Consider the following 25,611-nt stretch of genomic DNA (forward strand, 5'->3'; position numbering starts at 1 on the left):
AGTTTCCATTGTTCGATCATTTTAGAGTTTGAGAGCTTCACTTGTTTGCCACAGGTGGAGTATTTATACTTTGATATCTGCAGCAAAGCGATTACATAGGTGAGAAGCTGCCGTTCCGATCACGCAGTGCCAGAAAACCTAATCCCTCATCGTTAACGTTAAAATTGTTATTAATCTGTACGTATTGCATAATTTATTCTTATCCTAAAATGAACTGTACACTTGAATGAAATATAATACGAAATAGAAACAGCTATGTGCAACAGGTTAAATATCGCTCTGTGCATCATGCTTTCAGGGAGCACGCGGTGTTTTAATTTCAATAGACAGAAATCATGTGCGAAAAATCGAGTGCCATGGACGTAGAATTGAAGAAGTTAGCCATTTCACTTTTTGAGATCGACGCGATCAAATTTGGAGAATTTGTGACCAAAGTTGGTTTGAAAAGTCCAGTGTATTTTGACTTGAGAGTAATAATCTCTCAGCCAAAAGTTATGGTATGAGTAATTTATAAATTCTATCAAGCATACTCTGTCATTTGTATAATTTTTAACCCTTAAATGCATGATTTTTTGTTTTGAATTTTAAAAAATTGTTTTTTATAGGAATGTAGTCATAGGTTACGTAAAAAATAAATAAAAAAATCTAGGTAATAATATTGAGTATTTATTTTGAAAAAAAGTTGTACGTAGACTTTTGGCAAAAATATGCGTTTATTACGAAAATTATTGTAGACGTAAACAAATGGTCATGTATTTATATTATCTATTAGTATAGGAATCAAATGCAACATCAAACATTCATAGCTTATCTGACAACAGATGAGAAGTAATTTTCTCTCTCTCTCTTTTTCAATTAGATAAATCACTCATTTATAGGAAACTCAAAAAAAGAAAATATCTCTTCAAGTAACACATTGAAGGTTACCACCCACCACATTCAAATGTCAAAAAATATATAACTTACTCGCCAAAAGTAATGTCAAGTCTTTTATTTCACACATGGTCTATTTTCTATTGTTGTCAACGTGTGTTCGGAAACGCACATACTCAGGTTTTTGAATAAAATTAAGTTGAACTAGAATGTAGACAATTGGCAAAAATATGCATTTAAGGGTTAATAAATAAGAGCCTTACCTTTAGAAAATATTGTTTGTTTAATGAATACACCAAAATATTTCTAAATAATCCACTTCCAAAAGTACGTAAATGAACCCGCTATCAAAAATGCGCGCCAATTGGTATAACGTCAGAAAGATACAAATATTGAAGTCAAATGTAATTATTTTAGTTAATTTTTGATAAGTCAATGGACAAAGGAATCACTGCCATTCAGCCAAATGTATCGATATCAAAACTGTTGTCGGGTATCCGCGCAAAAAGTTATTGATTCATTTTTGGGACTCTATGCATTTAAGGGTTAAATTGTTTATATTCCTTGATATTTCGAAGGCTCAACTGGCGAAGGCACTGTGGAGACTGTCAGAGGACCGTGGAAACGTATCTCAGATCTGTGGTGTACCTTACACTGCTTTACCATTAGCTACTTTGATATCTGTCGATTTTAATATCCCCATGTTAATCAAAAGAAAAGAGGGAAAGGCATATGGCACAAAGAAAATGATAGAAGGCCATTTTAAATTAGGAGATAATTGTGTGATCATTGAGGATGTAGTCACTAGCGGCAGCAGTATCCTAGAGACTGTACAAACTTTAAGGAAAGAGGGTTTGAAGGTAACAGATGCTCTTGTAGTGATTGACAGAGAACAGGGTGGCAAAAAGAATATTGAAGCTGATGGTATAAACATGTGGAGTTTGTACTCGGTCACCAGTCTCTTGGCTTACCTCGTGGAAGCCGACAAGATTACGCCAACGATAAGAAAAGATGTACTAAACTACTTGTCGCTATCTCAAGCTCCTGTTATCGTTAATCAAGGTAAATAACATTTTACGCAGCGTCATTTTCTGCTTCATAGAATATTAAATAGCTTCTTTTAAAGTTCCAGAATGCAGACTGAAAATACCATTTTACTGTCGCGCTAATAAGGCTACAAACGAGATTGCATCTAAAATATTCAATCTAATGGAAACAAAAGAATCTACTTTGTGCTTGGCAGCAGACTTGACCAAAGCAGACTCTATTTTACAATTAGCAAATTTGGTAGGACCACACATTGTGGTACTAAAAAAAAACGCACGTAGATATAGTAGAAGACTTCAGCTGCGATTTTATAAAGCGTTTGCAAGATTTGGCTAAGAAGCACGATTTTCTTTTAATGGAGGACCGGAAGTTCGCGGATATCGGCAACACGGTGTCTTTGCAATACCAAAAGGGTATTTACAAAATTGCGGAATGGGCAGATATTGTTACTGTGCATGCGATAGCAGGAAAGAGCATAGTAGATGGATTAAAAAATGCGTTAGGAAATGTTAACGAACCGCGTGGTATTTTTATATTGGCGCAGATGTCCTCTAAAGGCGCGTTAACAAATGACGAGTACGTTCGGCACGCAGTGTCGATCGCACAAAATTCGAACATAGTCGCTGGCATCGTTTGTCAGTCGAATATATTCACGAATCCAGGTCTCGTTCAGCTGACCCCTGGAGTGAAGCTCGGCCATAGTTCCGACAATTTCGGTCAACAGTACAATACTCCAGAATCTGTTGTAAAATCTGGAGCAGATTTAGCTGTTGTTGGTAGAGGTATCACCGAGGCAAAGGACAAGTTAGCTGCCGCGTTGGAATATAAGAAGGAACTTTGGACTGCTTACAAAAAACGATTGAAATAAAAAGTATTTTCCAATTATAAACTAATAGCATCATCCATGCAGCCTATCCCTTGCAAACCGTTGTTCTTCGACTTGGCCTGCAACATGGTCGAGTTTCCGGATTTGAGTGAGAAATTGGGAGATCAAGCCAAGAAGGGCGGCCAGGCTGGACTCGCAGGATTCGTTAAAGGTTTACGGGGCTGGGGAAATAAGTGAAACAAGTCTATTTTAAGCGAAAGATACTGGATTTTTGATGTTATCGCACGTGGTGCGGTAATGCGTTTTTAGAAAGGCTCTCAAATATCTCGATGAGCATCGAGTTTTCAGTTATACAAACAGCAATATTGATTAAAGGAAATAAAGAAATATATTATTGATATACTCGATATGTTTACTTAACACACCCTACGGATTTTTATATCTGCTCAAACCTATTGAAATTTACAAGCGAAGATATTACCTTAGAATTTTTCCATTTCCATCTTTTATAATGCAAGTGCGTCCTACAATAAAACTGAATTTTGAGGGAGAAATTTTCAATCTTTGAGGATGAAATTGGAGGGCAAGAATTTTAACAGAATCTAATTATTTACAAAGTTTCCATTGTTCGATCATTTTAGAGTTTGAGAGCTTCACTTGTTTGCCACAGGTGGAGTATTTATACTTTGATATCTGCAGCAAAGCGATTACATAGGTGAGAAGCTGCCGTTCCGATCACGCAGTGCCAGAAAACCTAATCCCTCATCGTTAACGTTAAAATTGTTATTAATCTGTACGTATTGCATAATTTATTCTTATCCTAAAATGAACTGTACACTTGAATGAAATATAATACGAAATAGAAACAGCTATGTGCAACAGGTTAAATATCGCTCTGTGCATCATGCTTTCAGGGAGCACGCGGTGTTTTAATTTCAATAGACAGAAATCATGTGCGAAAAATCGAGTGCCATGGACGTAGAATTGAAGAAGTTAGCCATTTCACTTTTTGAGATCGACGCGATCAAATTTGGAGAATTTGTGACCAAAGTTGGTTTGAAAAGTCCAGTGTATTTTGACTTGAGAGTAATAATCTCTCAGCCAAAAGTTATGGTATGAGTAATTTATAAATTCTATCAAGCATACTCTGTCATTTGTATAATTTTTAAATTGTTTATATTCTTTGATATTTCAAAGGCTCAACTGGCGAAGGCACTGTGGAGACTGTCAGAGGACCGTGGAAACGTATCTCAGATCTGTGGTGTACCTTACACTGCTTTACCATTAGCTACTTTGATATCTGTCGATTTTAATATCCCCATGTTAATCAAAAGAAAAGAGGAAAAGGCATATGGCACAAAGAAAATGATAGAAGGCCATTTTAAATTAGGAGATAATTGTGTGATCATTGAGGATGTAGTCACTAGCGGCAGCAGTATCCTAGAGACTGTACAAACTTTAAGGAAAGAGGGTTTGAAGGTAACAGATGCTCTTGTAGTGATTGACAGAGAACAGGGTGGCAAAAAGAATATTGAAGCTGATGGTATAAACATGTGGAGTTTGTACTCGGTCACCAGTCTCTTGGCTTACCTCGTGGAAGCCGACAAGATTACGCCAACGATAAGAAAAGATGTACTAAACTATTTGTCGCTATCTCAAGCTCCTGTTATCGTTAATCAAGGTAAATAACATTTTACGCTGCGTCATTTTCTGCTTCATAGAATATTAAATAGCTTCTTTTAAATTTCTAGAATGCAGACTGAAAATACCATTTTACTGTCGCGCTAATAAGGCTACAAACGAGATTGCATCTAAAATATTCAATCTAATGGAAACAAAGGAATCTACTTTGTGCTTGGCAGCAGACTTGACCAAAGCAGACTCTATTTTACAATTAGCAAATTTGGTAGGACCACACATTGTGGTACTAAAAACGCACGTAGATATAGTAGAAGACTTCAGCTGCGATTTTATAAAGCGTTTGCAAGATTTGGCTAAGAAGCACGATTTTCTTTTAATGGAGGACCGGAAGTTCGCGGATATCGGCAACACGGTGTCTTTGCAATACCAAAAGGGTATTTACAAAATTGCGGAATGGGCAGATATTGTTACTGTGCATGCGATAGCAGGAAAGAGCATAGTAGATGGATTAAAAAATGCGTTAGGAAATGTTAACGAACCGCGTGGTATTTTTATATTGGCGCAGATGTCCTCTAAAGGCGCGTTAACAAATGACGAGTACGTTCGGCACGCAGTGTCGATCGCACAAAATTCGAACATAGTCGCTGGCATCGTTTGTCAGTCGAATATATTCACGAATCCAGGTCTCGTTCAGCTGACCCCTGGAGTGAAGCTCGGCCATAGTTCCGACAATTTCGGTCAACAGTACAATACTCCAGAATCTGTTGTAAAATCTGGAGCAGATTTAGCTGTTGTTGGTAGAAGTATCACCGAGGCAAAGGACAAGTTAGCTGCCGCGTTGGAATATAAGAAGGAACTTTGGACTGCTTACAAAAAACGATTGAAATAAAAAGTATTTTCCAATTATAAACTAATAGCATCATCCATGCAGCCTATCCCTTGCAAACCGTTGTTCTTCGACTTGGCCTGCAACATGGTCGAGTTTCCGGATTTGAGTGAGAAATTGGGAGATCAAGCCAAGAAGGGCGGCCAGGCTGGACTCGCAGGATTCGTTAAAGGTTTACGGGGCTGGGGAAATAAATGAAACAAGTCTATTTTAAGCGAAAGATACTGGATTTTTGATGTTATCGCACGTGGTGCGGTAATGCGTTTTTAGAAAGGCTCTCAAATATCTCGATGAGCATCGAGTTTTCAGTTATACAAACAGCAATATTGATTAAAGGAAATAAAGAAATATATTATTGATATACTCGATATGTTTACTTAACACACCCTACGGATTTTTATATCTGCTCAAACCTATTGAAATTTACAAGCGAAGATATTACCTTAGAATTTTTCCATTTCCATCTTTTATAATGCAAGTGCGTCCTACAATAAAACTGAATTTTGAGGGAGAAATTTTCAATCTTTGAGGATGAAATTGGAGGGCAAGAATTTTAACAGAATCTAATTATTTACAAAGTTTCCATTGTTCGATCATTTTAGAGTTTGAGAGCTTCACTTGTTTGCCACAGGTGGAGTATTTATACTTTGATATCTGCAGCAAAGCGATTACATAGGTGAGAAGCTGCCGTTCCGATCACGCAGTGCCAGAAAACCTAATCCCTCATCGTTAACGTTAAAATTGTTATTAATCTGTACGTATTGCATAATTTATTCTTATCCTAAAATGAACTGTACACTTGAATGAAATATAATACGAAATAGAAACAGCTATGTGCAACAGGTTAAATATCGCTCTGTGCATCATGCTTTCAGGGAGCACGCGGTGTTTTAATTTCAATAGACAGAAATCATGTGCGAAAAATCGAGTGCCATGGACGTAGAATTGAAGAAGTTAGCCATTTCACTTTTTGAGATCGACGCGATCAAATTTGGAGAATTTGTGACCAAAGTTGGTTTGAAAAGTCCAGTGTATTTTGACTTGAGAGTAATAATCTCTCAGCCAAAAGTTATGGTATGAGTAATTTATAAATTCTATCAAGCATACTCTGTCATTTGTATAATTTTTAAATTGTTTATATTCTTTGATATTTCAAAGGCTCAACTGGCGAAGGCACTGTGGAGACTGTCAGAGGACCGTGGAAACGTATCTCAGATCTGTGGTGTACCTTACACTGCTTTACCATTAGCTACTTTGATATCTGTCGATTTTAATATCCCCATGTTAATCAAAAGAAAAGAGGAAAAGGCATATGGCACAAAGAAAATGATAGAAGGCCATTTTAAATTAGGAGATAATTGTGTGATCATTGAGGATGTAGTCACTAGCGGCAGCAGTATCCTAGAGACTGTACAAACTTTAAGGAAAGAGGGTTTGAAGGTAACAGATGCTCTTGTAGTGATTGACAGAGAACAGGGTGGCAAAAAGAATATTGAAGCTGATGGTATAAACATGTGGAGTTTGTACTCGGTCACCAGTCTCTTGGCTTACCTCGTGGAAGCCGACAAGATTACGCCAACGATAAGAAAAGATGTACTAAACTATTTGTCGCTATCTCAAGCTCCTGTTATCGTTAGTCAAGGTAAATAACATTTTACGCTGCGTCATTTTCTGCTTCATAGAATATTAAATAGCTTCTTTTAAATTTCTAGAATGCAGACTGAAAATACCATTTTACTGTCGCGCTAATAAGGCTACAAACGAGATTGCATCTAAAATATTCAATCTAATGGAAACAAAGGAATCTACTTTGTGCTTGGCAGCAGACTTGACCAAAGCAGACTCTATTTTACAATTAGCAAATTTGGTAGGACCACACATTGTGGTACTAAAAACGCACGTAGATATAGTAGAAGACTTCAGCTGCGATTTTATAAAGCGTTTGCAAGATTTGGCTAAGAAGCACGATTTTCTTTTAATGGAGGACCGGAAGTTCGCGGATATCGGCAACACGGTGTCTTTGCAATACCAAAAGGGTATTTACAAAATTGCGGAATGGGCAGATATTGTTACTGTGCATGCGATAGCAGGAAAGAGCATAGTAGATGGATTAAAAAATGCGTTAGGAAATGTTAACGAACCGCGTGGTATTTTTATATTGGCGCAGATGTCCTCTAAAGGCGCGTTAACAAATGACGAGTACGTTCGGCACGCAGTGTCGATCGCACAAAATTCGAACATAGTCGCTGGCATCGTTTGTCAGTCGAATATATTCACGAATCCAGGTCTCGTTCAGCTGACCCCTGGAGTGAAGCTCGGCCATAGTTCCGACAATTTCGGTCAACAGTACAATACTCCAGAATCTGTTGTAAAATCTGGAGCAGATTTAGCTGTTGTTGGTAGAAGTATCACCGAGGCAAAGGACAAGTTAGCTGCCGCGTTGGAATATAAGAAGGAACTTTGGACTGCTTACAAAAAACGATTGAAATAAAAAGTATTTTCCAATTATAAACTAATAGCATCATCCATGCAGCCTATCCCTTGCAAACCGTTGTTCTTCGACTTGGCCTGCAACATGGTCGAGTTTCCGGATTTGAGTGAGAAATTGGGAGATCAAGCCAAGAAGGGCGGCCAGGCTGGACTCGCAGGATTCGTTAAAGGTTTACGGGGCTGGGGAAATAAATGAAACAAGTCTATTTTAAGCGAAAGATACTGGATTTTTGATGTTATCGCACGTGGTGCGGTAATGCGTTTTTAGAAAGGCTCTCAAATATCTCGATGAGCATCGAGTTTTCAGTTATACAAACAGCAATATTGATTAAAGGAAATAAAGAAATATATTATTGATATACTCGATATGTTTACTTAACACACCCTACGGATTTTTATATCTGCTCAAACCTATTGAAATTTACAAGCGAAGATATTACCTTAGAATTTTTCCATTTCCATCTTTTATAATGCAAGTGCGTCCTACAATAAAACTGAATTTTGAGGGAGAAATTTTCAATCTTTGAGGATGAAATTGGAGGGCAAGAATTTTAACAGAATCTAATTATTTACAAAGTTTCCATTGTTCGATCATTTTAGAGTTTGAGAGCTTCACTTGTTTGCCACAGGTGGAGTATTTATACTTTGATATCTGCAGCAAAGCGATTACATAGGTGAGAAGCTGCCGTTCCGATTACGCAGTGCCAGAAAACCTAATCCCTCATCGTTAACGTTAAAATTGTTATTAATCTGTACGTATTGCATAATTTATTCTTATCCTAAAATGAACTGTACACTTGAATGAAATATAATACGAAATAGAAACAGCTATGTGCAACAGGTTAAATATCGCTCTGTGCATCATGCTTTCAGGGAGCACGCGGTGTTTTAATTTCAATAGACAGAAATCATGTGCGAAAAATCGAGTGCCATGGACGTAGAATTGAAGAAGTTAGCCATTTCACTTTTTGAGATCGACGCGATCAAATTTGGAGAATTTGTGACCAAAGTTGGTTTGAAAAGTCCAGTGTATTTTGACTTGAGAGTAATAATCTCTCAGCCAAAAGTTATGGTATGAGTAATTTATAAATTCTATCAAGCATACTCTGTCATTTGTATAATTTTTAAATTGTTTATATTCTTTGATATTTCAAAGGCTCAACTGGCGAAGGCACTGTGGAGACTGTCAGAGGACCGTGGAAACGTATCTCAGATCTGTGGTGTACCTTACACTGCTTTACCATTAGCTACTTTGATATCTGTCGATTTTAATATCCCCATGTTAATCAAAAGAAAAGAGGAAAAGGCATATGGCACAAAGAAAATGATAGAAGGCCATTTTAAATTAGGAGATAATTGTGTGATCATTGAGGATGTAGTCACTAGCGGCAGCAGTATCCTAGAGACTGTACAAACTTTAAGGAAAGAGGGTTTGAAGGTAACAGATGCTCTTGTAGTGATTGACAGAGAACAGGGTGGCAAAAAGAATATTGAAGCTGATGGTATAAACATGTGGAGTTTGTACTCGGTCACCAGTCTCTTGGCTTACCTCGTGGAAGCCGACAAGATTACGCCAACGATAAGAAAAGATGTACTAAACTACTTGTCGCTATCTCAAGCTCCTGTTATCGTTAATCAAGGTAAATAACATTTTACGCTGCGTCATTTTCTGCTTCATAGAATATTAAATAGCTTCTTTTAAAGTTCCAGAATGCAGACTGAAAATACCATTTTACTGTCGCGCTAATAAGGCTACAAACGAGATTGCATCTAAAATATTCAATCTAATGGAAACAAAAGAATCTACTTTGTGCTTGGCAGCAGACTTGACCAAAGCAGACTCTATTTTACAATTAGCAAATTTGGTAGGACCACACATTGTGGTACTAAAAACGCACGTAGATATAGTAGAAGACTTCAGCTGCGATTTTATAAAGCGTTTGCAAGATTTGGCTAAGAAGCACGATTTTCTTTTAATGGAGGACCGGAAGTTCGCGGATATCGGCAACACGGTGTCTTTGCAATACCAAAAGGGTATTTACAAAATTGCGGAATGGGCAGATATTGTTACTGTGCATGCGATAGCAGGAAAGAGCATAGTAGATGGATTAAAAAATGCGTTAGGAAATGTTAACGAACCGCGTGGTATTTTTATATTGGCGCAGATGTCCTCTAAAGGCGCGTTAACAAATGACGAGTACGTTCGGCACGCAGTGTCGATCGCACAAAATTCGAACATAGTCGCTGGCATCGTTTGTCAGTCGAATATATTCACGAATCCAGGTCTCGTTCAGCTGACCCCTGGAGTGAAGCTCGGCCATAGTTCCGACAATTTCGGTCAACAGTACAATACTCCAGAATCTGTTGTAAAATCTGGAGCAGATTTAGCTGTTGTTGGTAGAAGTATCACCGAGGCAAAGGACAAGTTAGCTGCCGCGTTGGAATATAAGAAGGAACTTTGGACTGCTTACAAAAAACGATTGAAATAAAAAGTATTTTCCAATTATAAACTAATAGCATCATCCATGCAGCCTATCCCTTGCAAACCGTTGTTCTTCGACTTGGCCTGCAACATGGTCGAGTTTCCGGATTTGAGTGAGAAATTGGGAGATCAAGCCAAGAAGGGCGGCCAGGCTGGACTCGCAGGATTCGTTAAAGGTTTACGGGGCTGGGGAAATAAATGAAACAAGTCTATTTTAAGCGAAAGATACTGGATTTTTGATGTTATCGCACGTGGTGCGGTAATGCGTTTTTAGAAAGGCTCTCAAATATCTCGATGAGCATCGAGTTTTCAGTTATACAAACAGCAATATTGATTAAAGGAAATAAAGAAATATATTATTGATATACTCGATATGTTTACTTAACACACCCTACGGATTTTTATATCTGCTCAAACCTATTGAAATTTACAAGCGAAGATATTACCTTAGAATTTTTCCATTTCCATCTTTTATAATGCAAGTGCGTCCTACAATAAAACTGAATTTTGAGGGAGAAATTTTCAATCTTTGAGGATGAAATTGGAGGGCAAGAATTTTAACAGAATCTAATTATTTACAAAGTTTCCATTGTTCGATCATTTTAGAGTTTGAGAGCTTCACTTGTTTGCCACAGGTGGAGTATTTATACTTTGATATCTGCAGCAAAGCGATTACATAGGTGAGAAGCTGCCGTTCCGATCACGCAGTGCCAGAAAACCTAATCCCTCATCGTTAACGTTAAAATTGTTATTAATCTGTACGTATTGCATAATTTATTCTTATCCTAAAATGAACTGTACACTTGAATGAAATATAATACGAAATAGAAACAGCTATGTGCAACAGGTTAAATATCGCTCTGTGCATCATGCTTTCAGGGAGCACGCGGTGTTTTAATTTCAATAGACAGAAATCATGTGCGAAAAATCGAGTGCCATGGACGTAGAATTGAAGAAGTTAGCCATTTCACTTTTTGAGATCGACGCGATCAAATTTGGAGAATTTGTGACCAAAGTTGGTTTGAAAAGTCCAGTGTATTTTGACTTGAGAGTAATAATCTCTCAGCCAAAAGTTATGGTATGAGTAATTTATAAATTCTATCAAGCATACTCTGTCATTTGTATAATTTTTAAATTGTTTATATTCCTTGATATTTCGAAGGCTCAACTGGCGAAGGCACTGTGGAGACTGTCAGAGGACCGTGGAAACGTATCTCAGATCTGTGGTGTACCTTACACTGCTTTACCATTAGCTACTTTGATATCTGTCGATTTTAATATCCCCATGTTAATCAAAAGAAAAGAGGAAAAGGCATATGGCACAAAGAAAATGATAGAAGGCCATTTTAAATTAGGAGATAATTGTGTGATCATTGAGGATGTAGTCACTAGCGGCAGCAGTATCCTAGAGACTGTACAAACTTTAAGGAAAGAGGGTTTGAAGGTAACAGATGCTCTTGTAGTGATTGACAGAGAACAGGGTGGCAAAAAGAATATTGAAGCTGATGGTATAAACATGTGGAGTTTGTACTCGGTCACCAGTCTCTTGGCTTACCTCGTGGAAGCCGACAAGATTACGCCAACGATAAGAAAAGATGTACTAAACTACTTGTCGCTATCTCAAGCTCCTGTTATCGTTAATCAAGGTAAATAACATTTTACGCTGCGTCATTTTCTGCTTCATAGAATATTAAATAGCTTCTTTTAAAGTTCCAGAATGCAGACTGAAAATACCATTTTACTGTCGCGCTAATAAGGCTACAAACGAGATTGCATCTAAAATATTCAATCTAATGGAAACAAAAGAATCTACTTTGTGCTTGGCAGCAGACTTGACCAAAGCAGACTCTATTTTACAATTAGCAAATTTGGTAGGACCACACATTGTGGTACTAAAAACGCACGTAGATATAGTAGAAGACTTCAGCTGCGATTTTATAAAGCGTTTGCAAGATTTGGCTAAGAAGCACGATTTTCTTTTAATGGAGGACCGGAAGTTCGCGGATATCGGCAACACGGTGTCTTTGCAATACCAAAAGGGTATTTACAAAATTGCGGAATGGGCAGATATTGTTACTGTGCATGCGATAGCAGGAAAGAGCATAGTAGATGGATTAAAAAATGCGTTAGGAAATGTTAACGAACCGCGTGGTATTTTTATATTGGCGCAGATGTCCTCTAAAGGCGCGTTAACAAATGACGAGTACGTTCGGCACGCAGTGTCGATCGCACAAAATTCGAACATAGTCGCTGGCATCGTTTGTCAGTCGAATATATTCACGAATCCAGGTCTCGTTCAGCTGACCCCTGGAGTGAAGCTCGGCCATAGTTCCGACAATTTCGGTCAACAGTACAATACTCCAGAATCTGTTGTAAAATCTGGAGCAGATTTAGCTGTTGTTGGTAGAAGTATCACCGAGGCAAAGGACAAGTTAGCTGCCGCGTTGGAATATAAGAAGGAACTTTGGACTGCTTACAAAAAACGATTGAAATAAAAAGTATTTTCCAATTATAAACTAATAGCATCATCCATGCAGCCTATCCCTTGCAAACCGTTGTTCTTCGACTTGGCCTGCAACATGGTCGAGTTTCCGGATTTGAGTGAGAAATTGGGAGATCAAGCCAAGAAGGGCGGCCAGGCTGGACTCGCAGGATTCGTTAAAGGTTTACGGGGCTGGGGAAATAAATGAAACAAGTCTATTTTAAGCGAAAGATACTGGATTTTTGATGTTATCGCACGTGGTGCGGTAATGCGTTTTTAGAAAGGCTCTCAAATATCTCGATGAGCATCGAGTTTTCAGTTATACAAACAGCAATATTGATTAAAGGAAATAAAGAAATATATTATTGATATACTCGATATGTTTACTTAACACACCCTACGGATTTTTATATCTGCTCAAACCTATTGAAATTTACAAGCGAAGATATTACCTTAGAATTTTTCCATTTCCATCTTTTATAATGCAAGTGCGTCCTACAATAAAACTGAATTTTGAGGGAGAAATTTTCAATCTTTGAGGATGAAATTGGAGGGCAAGAATTTTAACAGAATCTAATTATTTACAAAGTTTCCATTGTTCGATCATTTTAGAGTTTGAGAGCTTCACTTGTTTGCCACAGGTGGAGTATTTATACTTTGATATCTGCAGCAAAGCGATTACATAGGTGAGAAGCTGCCGTTCCGATCACGCAGTGCCAGAAAACCTAATCCCTCATCGTTAACGTTAAAATTGTTATTAATCTGTACGTATTGCATAATTTATTCTTATCCTAAAATGAACTGTACACTTGAATGAAATATAATACGAAATAGAAACAGCTATGTGCAACAGGTTAAATATCGCTCTGTGCATCATGCTTTCAGGGAGCACGCGGTGTTTTAATTTCAATAGACAGAAATCATGTGCGAAAAATCGAGTGCCATGGACGTAGAATTGAAGAAGTTAGCCATTTCACTTTTTGAGATCGACGCGATCAAATTTGGAGAATTTGTGACCAAAGTTGGTTTGAAAAGTCCAGTGTATTTTGACTTGAGAGTAATAATCTCTCAGCCAAAAGTTATGGTATGAGTAATTTATAAATTCTATCAAGCATACTCTGTCATTTGTATAATTTTTAACCCTTAAATGCATGATTTTTTGTTTTGAATTTTAAAAAATTGTTTTTTATAGGAATGTAGTCATAGGTTACGTAAAAAATAAATAAAAAAATCTAGGTAATAATATTGAGTATTTATTTTGAAAAAAAGTTGTACGTAGACTTTTGGCAAAAATATGCGTTTATTTCGAAAATTATTGTAGACGTAAACAAATGGTCATGTATTTATATTATCTATTAGTATAGGAATCAAATGCAACATCAAACATTCATAGCTTATCTGACAACAGATGAGAAGTAATTTTCTCTCTCTCTCTTTTTCAATTAGATAAATCACTCATTTATAGGAAACTCAAAAAAAGAAAATATCTCTTCAAGTAACACATTGAAGGTTACCACCCACCACATTCAAATGTCAAAAAATATATAACTTACTCGCCAAAAGTAATGTCAAGTCTTTTATTTCACACATGGTCTATTTTCTATTGTTGTCAACGTGTGTTCGGAAACGCACATACTCAGGTTTTTGAATAAAATTAAGTTGAACTAGAATGTAGACAATTGGCAAAAATATGCATTTAAGGGTTAATAAATAAGAGCCTTACCTTTAGAAAATATTGTTTGTTTAATGAATACACCAAAATATTTCTAAATAATCCACTTCCAAAAGTACGTAAATGAACCCGCTATCAAAAATGCGCGCCAATTGGTATAACGTCAGAAAGATACAAATATTGAAGTCAAATGTAATTATTTTAGTTAATTTTTGATAAGTCAATGGACAAAGGAATCACTGCCATTCAGCCAAATGTATCGATATCAAAACTGTTGTCGGGTATCCGCGCAAAAAGTTATTGATTCATTTTTGGGACTCTATGCATTTAAGGGTTAAATTGTTTATATTCCTTGATATTTCGAAGGCTCAACTGGCGAAGGCACTGTGGAGACTGTCAGAGGACCGTGGAAACGTATCTCAGATCTGTGGTGTACCTTACACTGCTTTACCATTAGCTACTTTGATATCTGTCAATTTTAATATCCCCATGTTAATCAAAAGAAAAGAGGGAAAGGCATATGGCACAAAGAAAATGATAGAAGGCCATTTTAAATTAGGAGATAATTGTGTGATCATTGAGGATGTAGTCACTAGCGGCAGCAGTATCCTAGAGACTGTACAAACTTTAAGGAAAGAGGGTTTGAAGGTAACAGATGCTCTTGTAGTGATTGACAGAGAACAGGGTGGCAAAAAGAATATTGAAGCTGATGGTATAAACATGTGGAGTTTGTACTCGGTCACCAGTCTCTTGGCTTACCTCATGGAAGCCGACAAGATTACGCCAACGATAAGAAAAGATGTACTAAACTACTTGTCGCTATCTCAAGCTCCTGTTATCGTTAATCAAGGTAAATAACATTTTACGCTGCGTCATTTTCTGCTTCATAGAATATTAAATAGCTTCTTTTAAAGTTCCAGAATGCAGACTGAAAATACCATTTTACTGTCGCGCTAATAAGGCTACAAACGAGATTGCATCTAAAATATTCAATCTAATGGAAACAAAAGAATCTACTTTGTGCTTGGCAGCAGACTTGACCAAAGCAGACTCTATTTTACAATTAGCAAATTTGGTAGGACCACACATTGTGGTACTAAAAAAAAACGCACGTAGATATAGTAGAAGACTTCAGCTGCGATTTTATAAAGCGTTTGCAAGATTTGGCTAAGAAGCACGATTTTCTTTTAATGGAGGACCGGAAGTTCGCGGATATCGGCAACACGGTGTCTTTGCAATACCAAAAGGGTATTTACAAAATTGCGGAATGGGCAGATATTGTTACTGTGCATGCGATAGCAGGAAAGAGCATAGTAGATGGATTAAAAAATGCGTTAGGAAATGTTAACGAACCGCGTGGTATTTTTATATTGGCGCAGATGTCCTCTAAAGGCGCGTTAACAAATGACGAGTACGTTCGGCACGCAGTGTCGATCGCACAAAATTCGAACATAGTCGCTGGCATCGTTTGTCAGTCGAATATATTCACGAATCCAGGTCTCGTTCAGCTGACCCCTGGAGTGAAGCTCGGCCATAGTTCCGACAATTTCGGTCAACAGTACAATACTCCAGAATCTGTTGTAAAATCTGGAGCAGATTTAGCTGTTGTTGGTAGAGGTATCACCGAGGCAAAGGACAAGTTAGCTGCCGCGTTGGAATATAAGAAGGAACTTTGGACTGCTTACAAAAAACGATTGAAATAAAAAGTATTTTCCAATTATAAACTAATAGCATCATCCATGCAGCCTATCCCTTGCAAACCGTTGTTCTTCGACTTGGCCTGCAACATGGTCGAGTTTCCGGATTTGAGTGAGAAATTGGGAGATCAAGCCAAGAAGGGCGGCCAGGCTGGACTCGCAGGATTCGTTAAAGGTTTACGGGGCTGGGGAAATAAATGAAACAAGTCTATTTTAAGCGAAAGATACTGGATTTTTGATGTTATCGCACGTGGTGCGGTAATGCGTTTTTAGAAAGGCTCTCAAATATCTCGATGAGCATCGAGTTTTCAGTTATACAAACAGCAATATTGATTAAAGGAAATAAAGAAATATATTATTGATATACTCGATATGTTTACTTAACACACCCTACGGATTTTTATATCTGCTCAAACCTATTGAAATTTACAAGCGAAGATATTACCTTAGAATTTTTCCATTTCCATCTTTTATAATGCAAGTGCGTCCTACAATAAAACTGAATTTTGAGGGAGAAATTTTCAATCTTTGAGGATGAAATTGGAGGGCAAGAATTTTAACAGAATCTAATTATTTACAAAGTTTCCATTGTTCGATCATTTTAGAGTTTGAGAGCTTCACTTGTTTGCCACAGGTGGAGTATTTATACTTTGATATCTGCAGCAAAGCGATTACATAGGTGAGAAGCTGCCGTTCCGATCACGCAGTGCCAGAAAACCTAATCCCTCATCGTTAACGTTAAAATTGTTATTAATCTGTACGTATTGCATAATTTATTCTTATCCTAAAATGAACTGTACACTTGAATGAAATATAATACGAAATAGAAACAGCTATGTGCAACAGGTTAAATATCGCTCTGTGCATCATGCTTTCAGGGAGCACGCGGTGTTTTAATTTCAATAGACAGAAATCATGTGCGAAAAATCGAGTGCCATGGACGTAGAATTGAAGAAGTTAGCCATTTCACTTTTTGAGATCGACGCGATCAAATTTGGAGAATTTGTGACCAAAGTTGGTTTGAAAAGTCCAGTGTATTTTGACTTGAGAGTAATAATCTCTCAGCCAAAAGTTATGGTATGAGTAATTTATAAATTCTATCAAGCATACTCTGTCATTTGTATAATTTTTAAATTGTTTATATTCCTTGATATTTCGAAGGCTCAACTGGCGAAGGCACTGTGGAGACTGTCAGAGGACCGTGGAAACGTATCTCAGATCTGTGGTGTACCTTACACTGCTTTACCATTAGCTACTTTGATATCTGTCGATTTTAATATCCCCATGTTAATCAAAAGAAAAGAGGAAAAGGCATATGGCACAAAGAAAATGATAGAAGGCCATTTTAAATTAGGAGATAATTGTGTGATCATTGAGGATGTAGTCACTAGCGGCAGCAGTATCCTAGAGACTGTACAAACTTTAAGGAAAGAGGGTTTGAAGGTAACAGATGCTCTTGTAGTGATTGACAGAGAACAGGGTGGCAAAAAGAATATTGAAGCTGATGGTATAAACATGTGGAGTTTGTACTCGGTCACCAGTCTCTTGGCTTACCTCGTGGAAGCCGACAAGATTACGCCAACGATAAGAAAAGATGTACTAAACTACTTGTCGCTATCTCAAGCTCCTGTTATCGTTAATCAAGGTAAATAACATTTTACGCAGCGTCATTTTCTGCTTCATAGAATATTAAATAGCTTCTTTTAAAGTTCCAGAATGCAGACTGAAAATACCATTTTACTGTCGCGCTAATAAGGCTACAAACGAGATTGCATCTAAAATATTCAATCTAATGGAAACAAAAGAATCTACTTTGTGCTTGGCAGCAGACTTGACCAAAGCAGACTCTATTTTACAATTAGCAAATTTGGTAGGACCACACATTGTGGTACTAAAAACGCACGTAGATATAGTAGAAGACTTCAGCTGCGATTTTATAAAGCGTTTGCAAGATTTGGCTAAGAAGCACGATTTTCTTTTAATGGAGGACCGGAAGTTCGCGGATATCGGCAACACGGTGTCTTTGCAATACCAAAAGGGTATTTACAAAATTGCGGAATGGGCAGATATTGTTACTGTGCATGCGATAGCAGGAAAGAGCATAGTAGATGGATTAAAAAATGCGTTAGGAAATGTTAACGAACCGCGTGGTATTTTTATATTGGCGCAGATGTCCTCTAAAGGCGCGTTAACAAATGACGAGTACGTTCGGCACGCAGTGTCGATCGCACAAAATTCGAACATAGTCGCTGGCATCGTTTGTCAGTCGAATATATTCACGAATCCAGGTCTCGTTCAGCTGACCCCTGGAGTGAAGCTCGGCCATAGTTCCGACAATTTCGGTCAACAGTACAATACTCCAGAATCTGTTGTAAAATCTGGAGCAGATTTAGCTGTTGTTGGTAGAGGTATCACCGAGGCAAAGGACAAGTTAGCTGCCGCGTTGGAATATAAGAAGGAACTTTGGACTGCTTACAAAAAACGATTGAAATAAAAAGTATTTTCCAATTATAAACTAATAGCATCATCCATGCAGCCTATCCCTTGCAAACCGTTGTTCTTCGACTTGGCCTGCAACATGGTCGAGTTTCCGGATTTGAGTGAGAAATTGGGAGATCAAGCCAAGAAGGGCGGCCAGGCTGGACTCGCAGGATTCGTTAAAGGTTTACGGGGCTGGGGAAATAAATGAAACAAGTCTATTTTAAGCGAAAGATACTGGATTTTTGATGTTATCGCACGTGGTGCGGTAATGCGTTTTTAGAAAGGCTCTCAAATATCTCGATGAGCATCGAGTTTTCAGTTATACAAACAGCAATATTGATTAAAGGAAATAAAGAAATATATTATTGATATACTCGATATGTTTACTTAACACACCCTACGGATTTTTATATCTGCTCAAACCTATTGAAATTTACAAGCGAAGATATTACCTTAGAATTTTTCCATTTCCATCTTTTATAATGCAAGTGCGTCCTACAATAAAACTGAATTTTGAGGGAGAAATTTTCAATCTTTGAGGATGAAATTGGAGGGCAAGAATTTTAACAGAATCTAATTATTTACAAAGTTTCCATTGTTCGATCATTTTAGAGTTTGAGAGCTTCACTTGTTTGCCACAGGTGGAGTATTTATACTTTGATATCTGCAGCAAAGCGATTACATAGGTGAGAAGCTGCCGTTCCGATCACGCAGTGCCAGAAAACCTAATCCCTCATCGTTAACGTTAAAATTGTTATTAATCTGTACGTATTGCATAATTTATTCTTATCCTAAAATGAACTGTACACTTGAATGAAATATAATACGAAATAGAAACAGCTATGTGCAACAGGTTAAATATCGCTCTGTGCATCATGCTTTCAGGGAGCACGCGGTGTTTTAATTTCAATAGACAGAAATCATGTGCGAAAAATCGAGTGCCATGGACGTAGAATTGAAGAAGTTAGCCATTTCACTTTTTGAGATCGACGCGATCAAATTTGGAGAATTTGTGACCAAAGTTGGTTTGAAAAGTCCAGTGTATTTTGACTTGAGAGTAATAATCTCTCAGCCAAAAGTTATGGTATGAGTAATTTATAGATTCTATCAAGCATACTCTGTCATTTGTATAATTTTTAAATTGTTTATATTCTTTGATATTTCAAAGGCTCAACTGGCGAAGGCACTGTGGAGACTGTCAGAGGACCGTGGAAACGTATCTCAGATCTGTGGTGTACCTTACACTGCTTTACCATTAGCTACTTTGATATCTGTCGATTTTAATATCCCCATGTTAATCAAAAGAAAAGAGGAAAAGGCATATGGCACAAAGAAAATGATAGAAGGCCATTTTAAATTAGGAGATAATTGTGTGATCATTGAGGATGTAGTCACTAGCGGCAGCAGTATCCTAGAGACTGTACAAACTTTAAGGAAAGAGGGTTTGAAGGTAACAGATGCTCTTGTAGTGATTGACAGAGAACAGGGTGGCAAAAAGAATATTGAAGCTGATGGTATAAACATGTGGAGTTTGTACTCGGTCACCAGTCTCTTGGCTTACCTCGTGGAAGCCGACAAGATTACGCCAACGATAAGAAAAGATGTACTAAACTATTTGTCGCTATCTCAAGCTCCTGTTATCGTTAATCAAGGTAAATAACATTTTACGCTGCGTCATTTTCTGCTTCATAGAATATTAAATAGCTTCTTTTAAATTTCTAGAATGCAGACTGAAAATACCATTTTACTGTCGCGCTAATAAGGCTACAAACGAGATTGCATCTAAAATATTCAATCTAATGGAAACAAAGGAATCTACTTTGTGCTTGGCAGCAGACTTGACCAAAGCAGACTCTATTTTACAATTAGCAAATTTGGTAGGACCACACATTGTGGTACTAAAAACGCACGTAGATATAGTAGAAGACTTCAGCTGCCGCGTTGGAATATAAGAAGGAACTTTGGACTGCTTACAAAAAACGATTGAAATAAAAAGTATTTTCCAATTATAAACTAATAGCATCATCCATGCAGCCTATCCCTTGCAAACCGTTGTTCTTCGACTTGGCCTGCAACATGGTCGAGTTTCCGGATTTGAGTGAGAAATTGGGAGATCAAGCCAAGAAGGGCGGCCAGGCTGGACTCGCAGGATTCGTTAAAGGTTTACGGGGCTGGGGAAATAAATGAAACAAGTCTATTTTAAGCGAAAGATACTGGATTTTTGATGTTATCGCACGTGGTGCGGTAATGCGTTTTTAGAAAGGCTCTCAAATATCTCGATGAGCATCGAGTTTTCAGTTATACAAACAGCAATATTGATTAAAGGAAATAAAGAAATATATTATTGATATACTCGATATGTTTACTTAACACACCCTACGGATTTTTATATCTGCTCAAACCTATTGAAATTTACAAGCGAAGATATTACCTTAGAATTTTTCCATTTCCATCTTTTATAATGAAAGTGCGTCCTACAATAAAACTGAATTTTGAGGGAGAAATTTTCAATCTTTGAGGATGAAATTGGAGGGCAAGAATTTTAACAGAATCTAATTATTTACAAAGTTTCCATTGTTCGATCATTTTAGAGTTTGAGAGCTTCACTTGTTTGCCACAGGTGGAGTATTTATACTTTGATATCTGCAGCAAAGCGATTACATAGGTGAGAAGCTGCCGTTCCGATCACGCAGTGCCAGAAAACCTAATCCCTCATCGTTAACGTTAAAATTATTATTAATCTGTACGTATTGCATAATTTATTCTTATCCTAAAATGAACTGTACACTTGAATGAAATATAATACGAAATAGAAACAGCTATGTGCAACAGGTTAAATATCGCTCTGTGCATCATGCTTTCAGGGAGCACGCGGTGTTTTAATTTCAATAGACAGAAATCATGTGCGAAAAATCGAGTGCCATGGACGTAGAATTGAAGAAGTTAGCCATTTCACTTTTTGAGATCGACGCGATCAAATTTGGAGAATTTGTGACCAAAGTTGGTTTGAAAAGTCCAGTGTATTTTGACTTGAGAGTAATAATCTCTCAGCCAAAAGTTATGGTATGAGTAATTTATAGATTCTATCAAGCATACTCTGTCATTTGTATAATTTTTAAATTGTTTATATTCTTTGATATTTCAAAGGCTCAACTGGCGAAGGCACTGTGGAGACTGTCAGAGGACCGTGGAAACGTATCTCAGATCTGTGGTGTACCTTACACTGCTTTACCATTAGCTACTTTGATATCTGTCGATTTTAATATCCCCATGTTAATCAAAAGAAAAGAGGAAAAGGCATATGGCACAAAGAAAATGATAGAAGGCCATTTTAAATTAGGAGATAATTGTGTGATCATTGAGGATGTAGTCACTAGCGGCAGCAGTATCCTAGAGACTGTACAAACTTTAAGGAAAGAGGGTTTGAAGGTAACAGATGCTCTTGTAGTGATTGACAGAGAACAGGGTGGCAAAAAGAATATTGAAGCTGATGGTATAAACATGTGGAGTTTGTACTCGGTCACCAGTCTCTTGGCTTACCTCGTGGAAGCCGACAAGATTACGCCAACGATAAGAAAAGATGTACTAAACTACTTGTCGCTATCTCAAGCTCCTGTTATCGTTAATCAAGGTAAATAACATTTTACGCTGCGTCATTTTCTGCTTCATAGAATATTAAATAGCTTCTTTTAAAGTTCCAGAATGCAGACTGAAAATACCATTTTACTGTCGCGCTAATAAGGCTACAAACGAGATTGCATCTAAAATATTCAATCTAATGGAAACAAAGGAATCTACTTTGTGCTTGGCAGCAGACTTGACCAAAGCAGACTCTATTTTACAATTAGCAAATTTGGTAGGACCACACATTGTGGTACTAAAAACGCACGTAGATATAGTAGAAGACTTCAGCTGCGATTTTATAAAGCGTTTGCAAGATTTGGCTAAGAAGCACGATTTTCTTTTAATGGAGGACCGGAAGTTCGCGGATATCGGCAACACGGTGTCTTTGCAATACCAAAAGGGTATTTACAAAATTGCGGAATGGGCAGATATTGTTACTGTGCATGCGATAGCAGGAAAGAGCATAGTAGATGGATTAAAAAATGCGTTAGGAAATGTTAACGAACCGCGTGGTATTTTTATATTGGCGCAGATGTCCTCTAAAGGCGCGTTAACAAATGACGAGTACGTTCGGCACGCAGTGTCGATCGCACAAAATTCGAACATAGTCGCTGGCATCGTTTGTCAGTCGAATATATTCACGAATCCAGGTCTCGTTCAGCTGACCCCTGGAGTGAAGCTCGGCCATAGTTCCGACAATTTCGGTCAACAGTACAATACTCCAGAATCTGTTGTAAAATCTGGAGCAGATTTAGCTGTTGTTGGTAGAAGTATCACCGAGGCAAAGGACAAGTTAGCTGCCGCGTTGGAATATAAGAAGGAACTTTGGACTGCTTACAAAAAACGATTGAAATAAAAAGTATTTTCCAATTATAAACTAATAGCATCATCCATGCAGCCTATCCCTTGCAAACCGTTGTTCTTCGACTTGGCCTGCAACATGGTCGAGTTTCCGGATTTGAGTGAGAAATTGGGAGATCAAGCCAAGAAGGGCGGCCAGGCTGGACTCGCAGGATTCGTTAAAGGTTTACGGGGCTGGGGAAATAAATGAAACAAGTCTATTTTAAGCGAAAGATACTGGATTTTTGATGTTATCGCACGTGGTGCGGTAATGCGTTTTTAGAAAGGCTCTCAAATATCTCGATGAGCATCGAGTTTTCAGTTATACAAACAGCAATATTGATTAAAGGAAATAAAGAAATATATTATTGATATACTCGATATGTTTACTTAACACACCCTACGGATTTTTATATCTGCTCAAACCTATTGAAATTTACAAGCGAAGATATTACCTTAGAATTTTTCCATTTCCATCTTTTATAATGCAAGTGCGTCCTACAATAAAACTGAATTTTGAGGGAGAAATTTTCAATCTTTGAGGATGAAATTGGAGGGCAAGAATTTTAACAGAATCTAATTATTTACAAAGTTTCCATTGTTCGATCATTTTAGAGTTTGAGAGCTTCACTTGTTTGCCACAGGTGGAGTATTTATACTTTGATATCTGCAGCAAAGCGATTACATAGGTGAGAAGCTGCCGTTCCGATCACGCAGTGCCAGAAAACCTAATCCCTCATCGTTAACGTTAAAATTGTTATTAATCTGTACGTATTGCATAATTTATTCTTATCCTAAAATGAACTGTACACTTGAATGAAATATAATACGAAATAGAAACAGCTATGTGCAACAGGTTAAATATCGCTCTGTGCATCATGCTTTCAGGGAGCACGCGGTGTTTTAATTTCAATAGACAGAAATCATGTGCGAAAAATCGAGTGCCATGGACGTAGAATTGAAGAAGTTAGCCATTTCACTTTTTGAGATCGACGCGATCAAATTTGGAGAATTTGTGACCAAAGTTGGTTTGAAAAGTCCAGTGTATTTTGACTTGAGAGTAATAATCTCTCAGCCAAAAGTTATGGTATGAGTAATTTATAAATTCTATCAAGCATACTCTGTCATTTGTATAATTTTTAAATTGTTTATATTCTTTGATATTTCAAAGGCTCAACTGGCGAAGGCACTGTGGAGACTGTCAGAGGACCGTGGAAACGTATCTCAGATCTGTGGTGTACCTTACACTGCTTTACCATTAGCTACTTTGATATCTGTCGATTTTAATATCCCCATGTTAATCAAAAGAAAAGAGGAAAAGGCATATGGCACAAAGAAAATGATAGAAGGCCATTTTAAATTAGGAGATAATTGTGTGATCATTGAGGATGTAGTCACTAGCGGCAGCAGTATCCTAGAGACTGTACAAACTTTAAGGAAAGAGGGTTTGAAGGTAACAGATGCTCTTGTAGTGATTGACAGAGAACAGGGTGGCAAAAAGAATATTGAAGCTGATGGTATAAACATGTGGAGTTTGTACTCGGTCACCAGTCTCTTGGCTTACCTCGTGGAAGCCGACAAGATTACGCCAACGATAAGAAAAGATGTACTAAACTATTTGTCGCTATCTCAAGCTCCTGTTATCGTTAATCAAGGTAAATAACATTTTACGCTGCGTCATTTTCTGCTTCATAGAATATTAAATAGCTTCTTTTAAATTTCTAGAATGCAGACTGAAAATACCATTTTACTGTCGCGCTAATAAGGCTACAAACGAGATTGCATCTAAAATATTCAATCTAATGGAAACAAAGGAATCTACTTTGTGCTTGGCAGCAGACTTGACCAAAGCAGACTCTATTTTACAATTAGCAAATTTGGTAGGACCACACATTGTGGTACTAAAAACGCACGTAGATATAGTAGAAGACTTCAGCTGCGATTTTATAAAGCGTTTGCAAGATTTGGCTAAGAAGCACGATTTTCTTTTAATGGAGGACCGGAAGTTCGCGGATATCGGCAACACGGTGTCTTTGCAATACCAAAAGGGTATTTACAAAATTGCGGAATGGGCAGATATTGTTACTGTGCATGCGATAGCAGGAAAGAGCATAGTAGATGGATTAAAAAATGCGTTAGGAAATGTTAACGAACCGCGTGGTATTTTTATATTGGCGCAGATGTCCTCTAAAGGCGCGTTAACAAATGACGAGTACGTTCGGCACGCAGTGTCGATCGCACAAAATTCGAACATAGTCGCTGGCATCGTTTGTCAGTCGAATATATTCACGAATCCAGGTCTCGTTCAGCTGACCCCTGGAGTGAAGCTCGGCCATAGTTCCGACAATTTCGGTCAACAGTACAATACTCCAGAATCTGTTGTAAAATCTGGAGCAGATTTAGCTGTTGTTGGTAGAGGTATCACCGAGGCAAAGGACAAGTTAGCTGCCGCGTTGGAATATAAGAAGGAACTTTGGACTGCTTACAAAAAACGATTGAAATAAAAAGTATTTTCCAATTATAAACTAATAGCATCATCCATGCAGCCTATCCCTTGCAAACCGTTGTTC

General features: G+C 37.6%; 2 protein-coding genes and 8 pseudogenes across 2 annotated transcripts; all 10 read left to right on the top strand.

Annotated features, from left to right (window-relative positions):
• Positions 1–317: 317 nt before the first annotated feature.
• Positions 318–2,788, top strand: LOC143262271 (uridine 5'-monophosphate synthase pseudogene; annotated as a pseudogene).
• Positions 2,789–3,718: 930 nt separating this feature from the next.
• Positions 3,719–5,276, top strand: LOC143262272 (uridine 5'-monophosphate synthase pseudogene; annotated as a pseudogene).
• Positions 5,277–6,206: 930 nt separating this feature from the next.
• Positions 6,207–7,764, top strand: LOC143262273 (uridine 5'-monophosphate synthase pseudogene; annotated as a pseudogene).
• A 2,164-nt stretch (positions 7,765–9,928) lies between these two features.
• On the top strand, positions 9,929–10,252 carry LOC143262274 (uridine 5'-monophosphate synthase pseudogene; annotated as a pseudogene).
• A 930-nt stretch (positions 10,253–11,182) lies between these two features.
• On the top strand, positions 11,183–12,740 carry LOC143262275 (uridine 5'-monophosphate synthase pseudogene; annotated as a pseudogene).
• A 910-nt stretch (positions 12,741–13,650) lies between these two features.
• LOC143262276 (uridine 5'-monophosphate synthase pseudogene) lies at positions 13,651–16,102 on the top strand (annotated as a pseudogene).
• A 930-nt stretch (positions 16,103–17,032) lies between these two features.
• Positions 17,033–18,590, top strand: LOC143262277 (uridine 5'-monophosphate synthase pseudogene; annotated as a pseudogene).
• Positions 18,591–19,520: 930 nt separating this feature from the next.
• Positions 19,521–20,237, top strand: LOC143262278 (uridine 5'-monophosphate synthase-like). The gene is made up of 2 exons (XM_076528176.1): positions 19,521–19,661; positions 20,028–20,237. The coding sequence occupies exons 1-2, from the start codon at positions 19,521–19,523 to the stop codon at positions 20,235–20,237; spliced, it is 351 nt and encodes a 116-aa protein (XP_076384291.1).
• A 1,262-nt stretch (positions 20,238–21,499) lies between these two features.
• LOC143262279 (uridine 5'-monophosphate synthase pseudogene) lies at positions 21,500–23,057 on the top strand (annotated as a pseudogene).
• Positions 23,058–23,987: 930 nt separating this feature from the next.
• LOC143262291 (uridine 5'-monophosphate synthase-like) lies at positions 23,988–25,545 on the top strand. Its single transcript, XM_076528179.1, has 3 exons — positions 23,988–24,128; positions 24,213–24,696; positions 24,767–25,545. Exons 1-3 carry the CDS (start codon positions 23,988–23,990, stop codon positions 25,543–25,545), a joined length of 1,404 nt encoding a protein of 467 aa, XP_076384294.1.
• Positions 25,546–25,611: the final 66 nt, after the last annotated feature.

The sequence above is a fragment of the Megalopta genalis genome, unplaced genomic scaffold (genome assembly GCF_051020955.1).
Source record: "Megalopta genalis isolate 19385.01 unplaced genomic scaffold, iyMegGena1_principal scaffold0106, whole genome shotgun sequence".
NCBI lineage: Eukaryota > Metazoa > Arthropoda > Insecta > Hymenoptera > Halictidae > Megalopta > Megalopta genalis.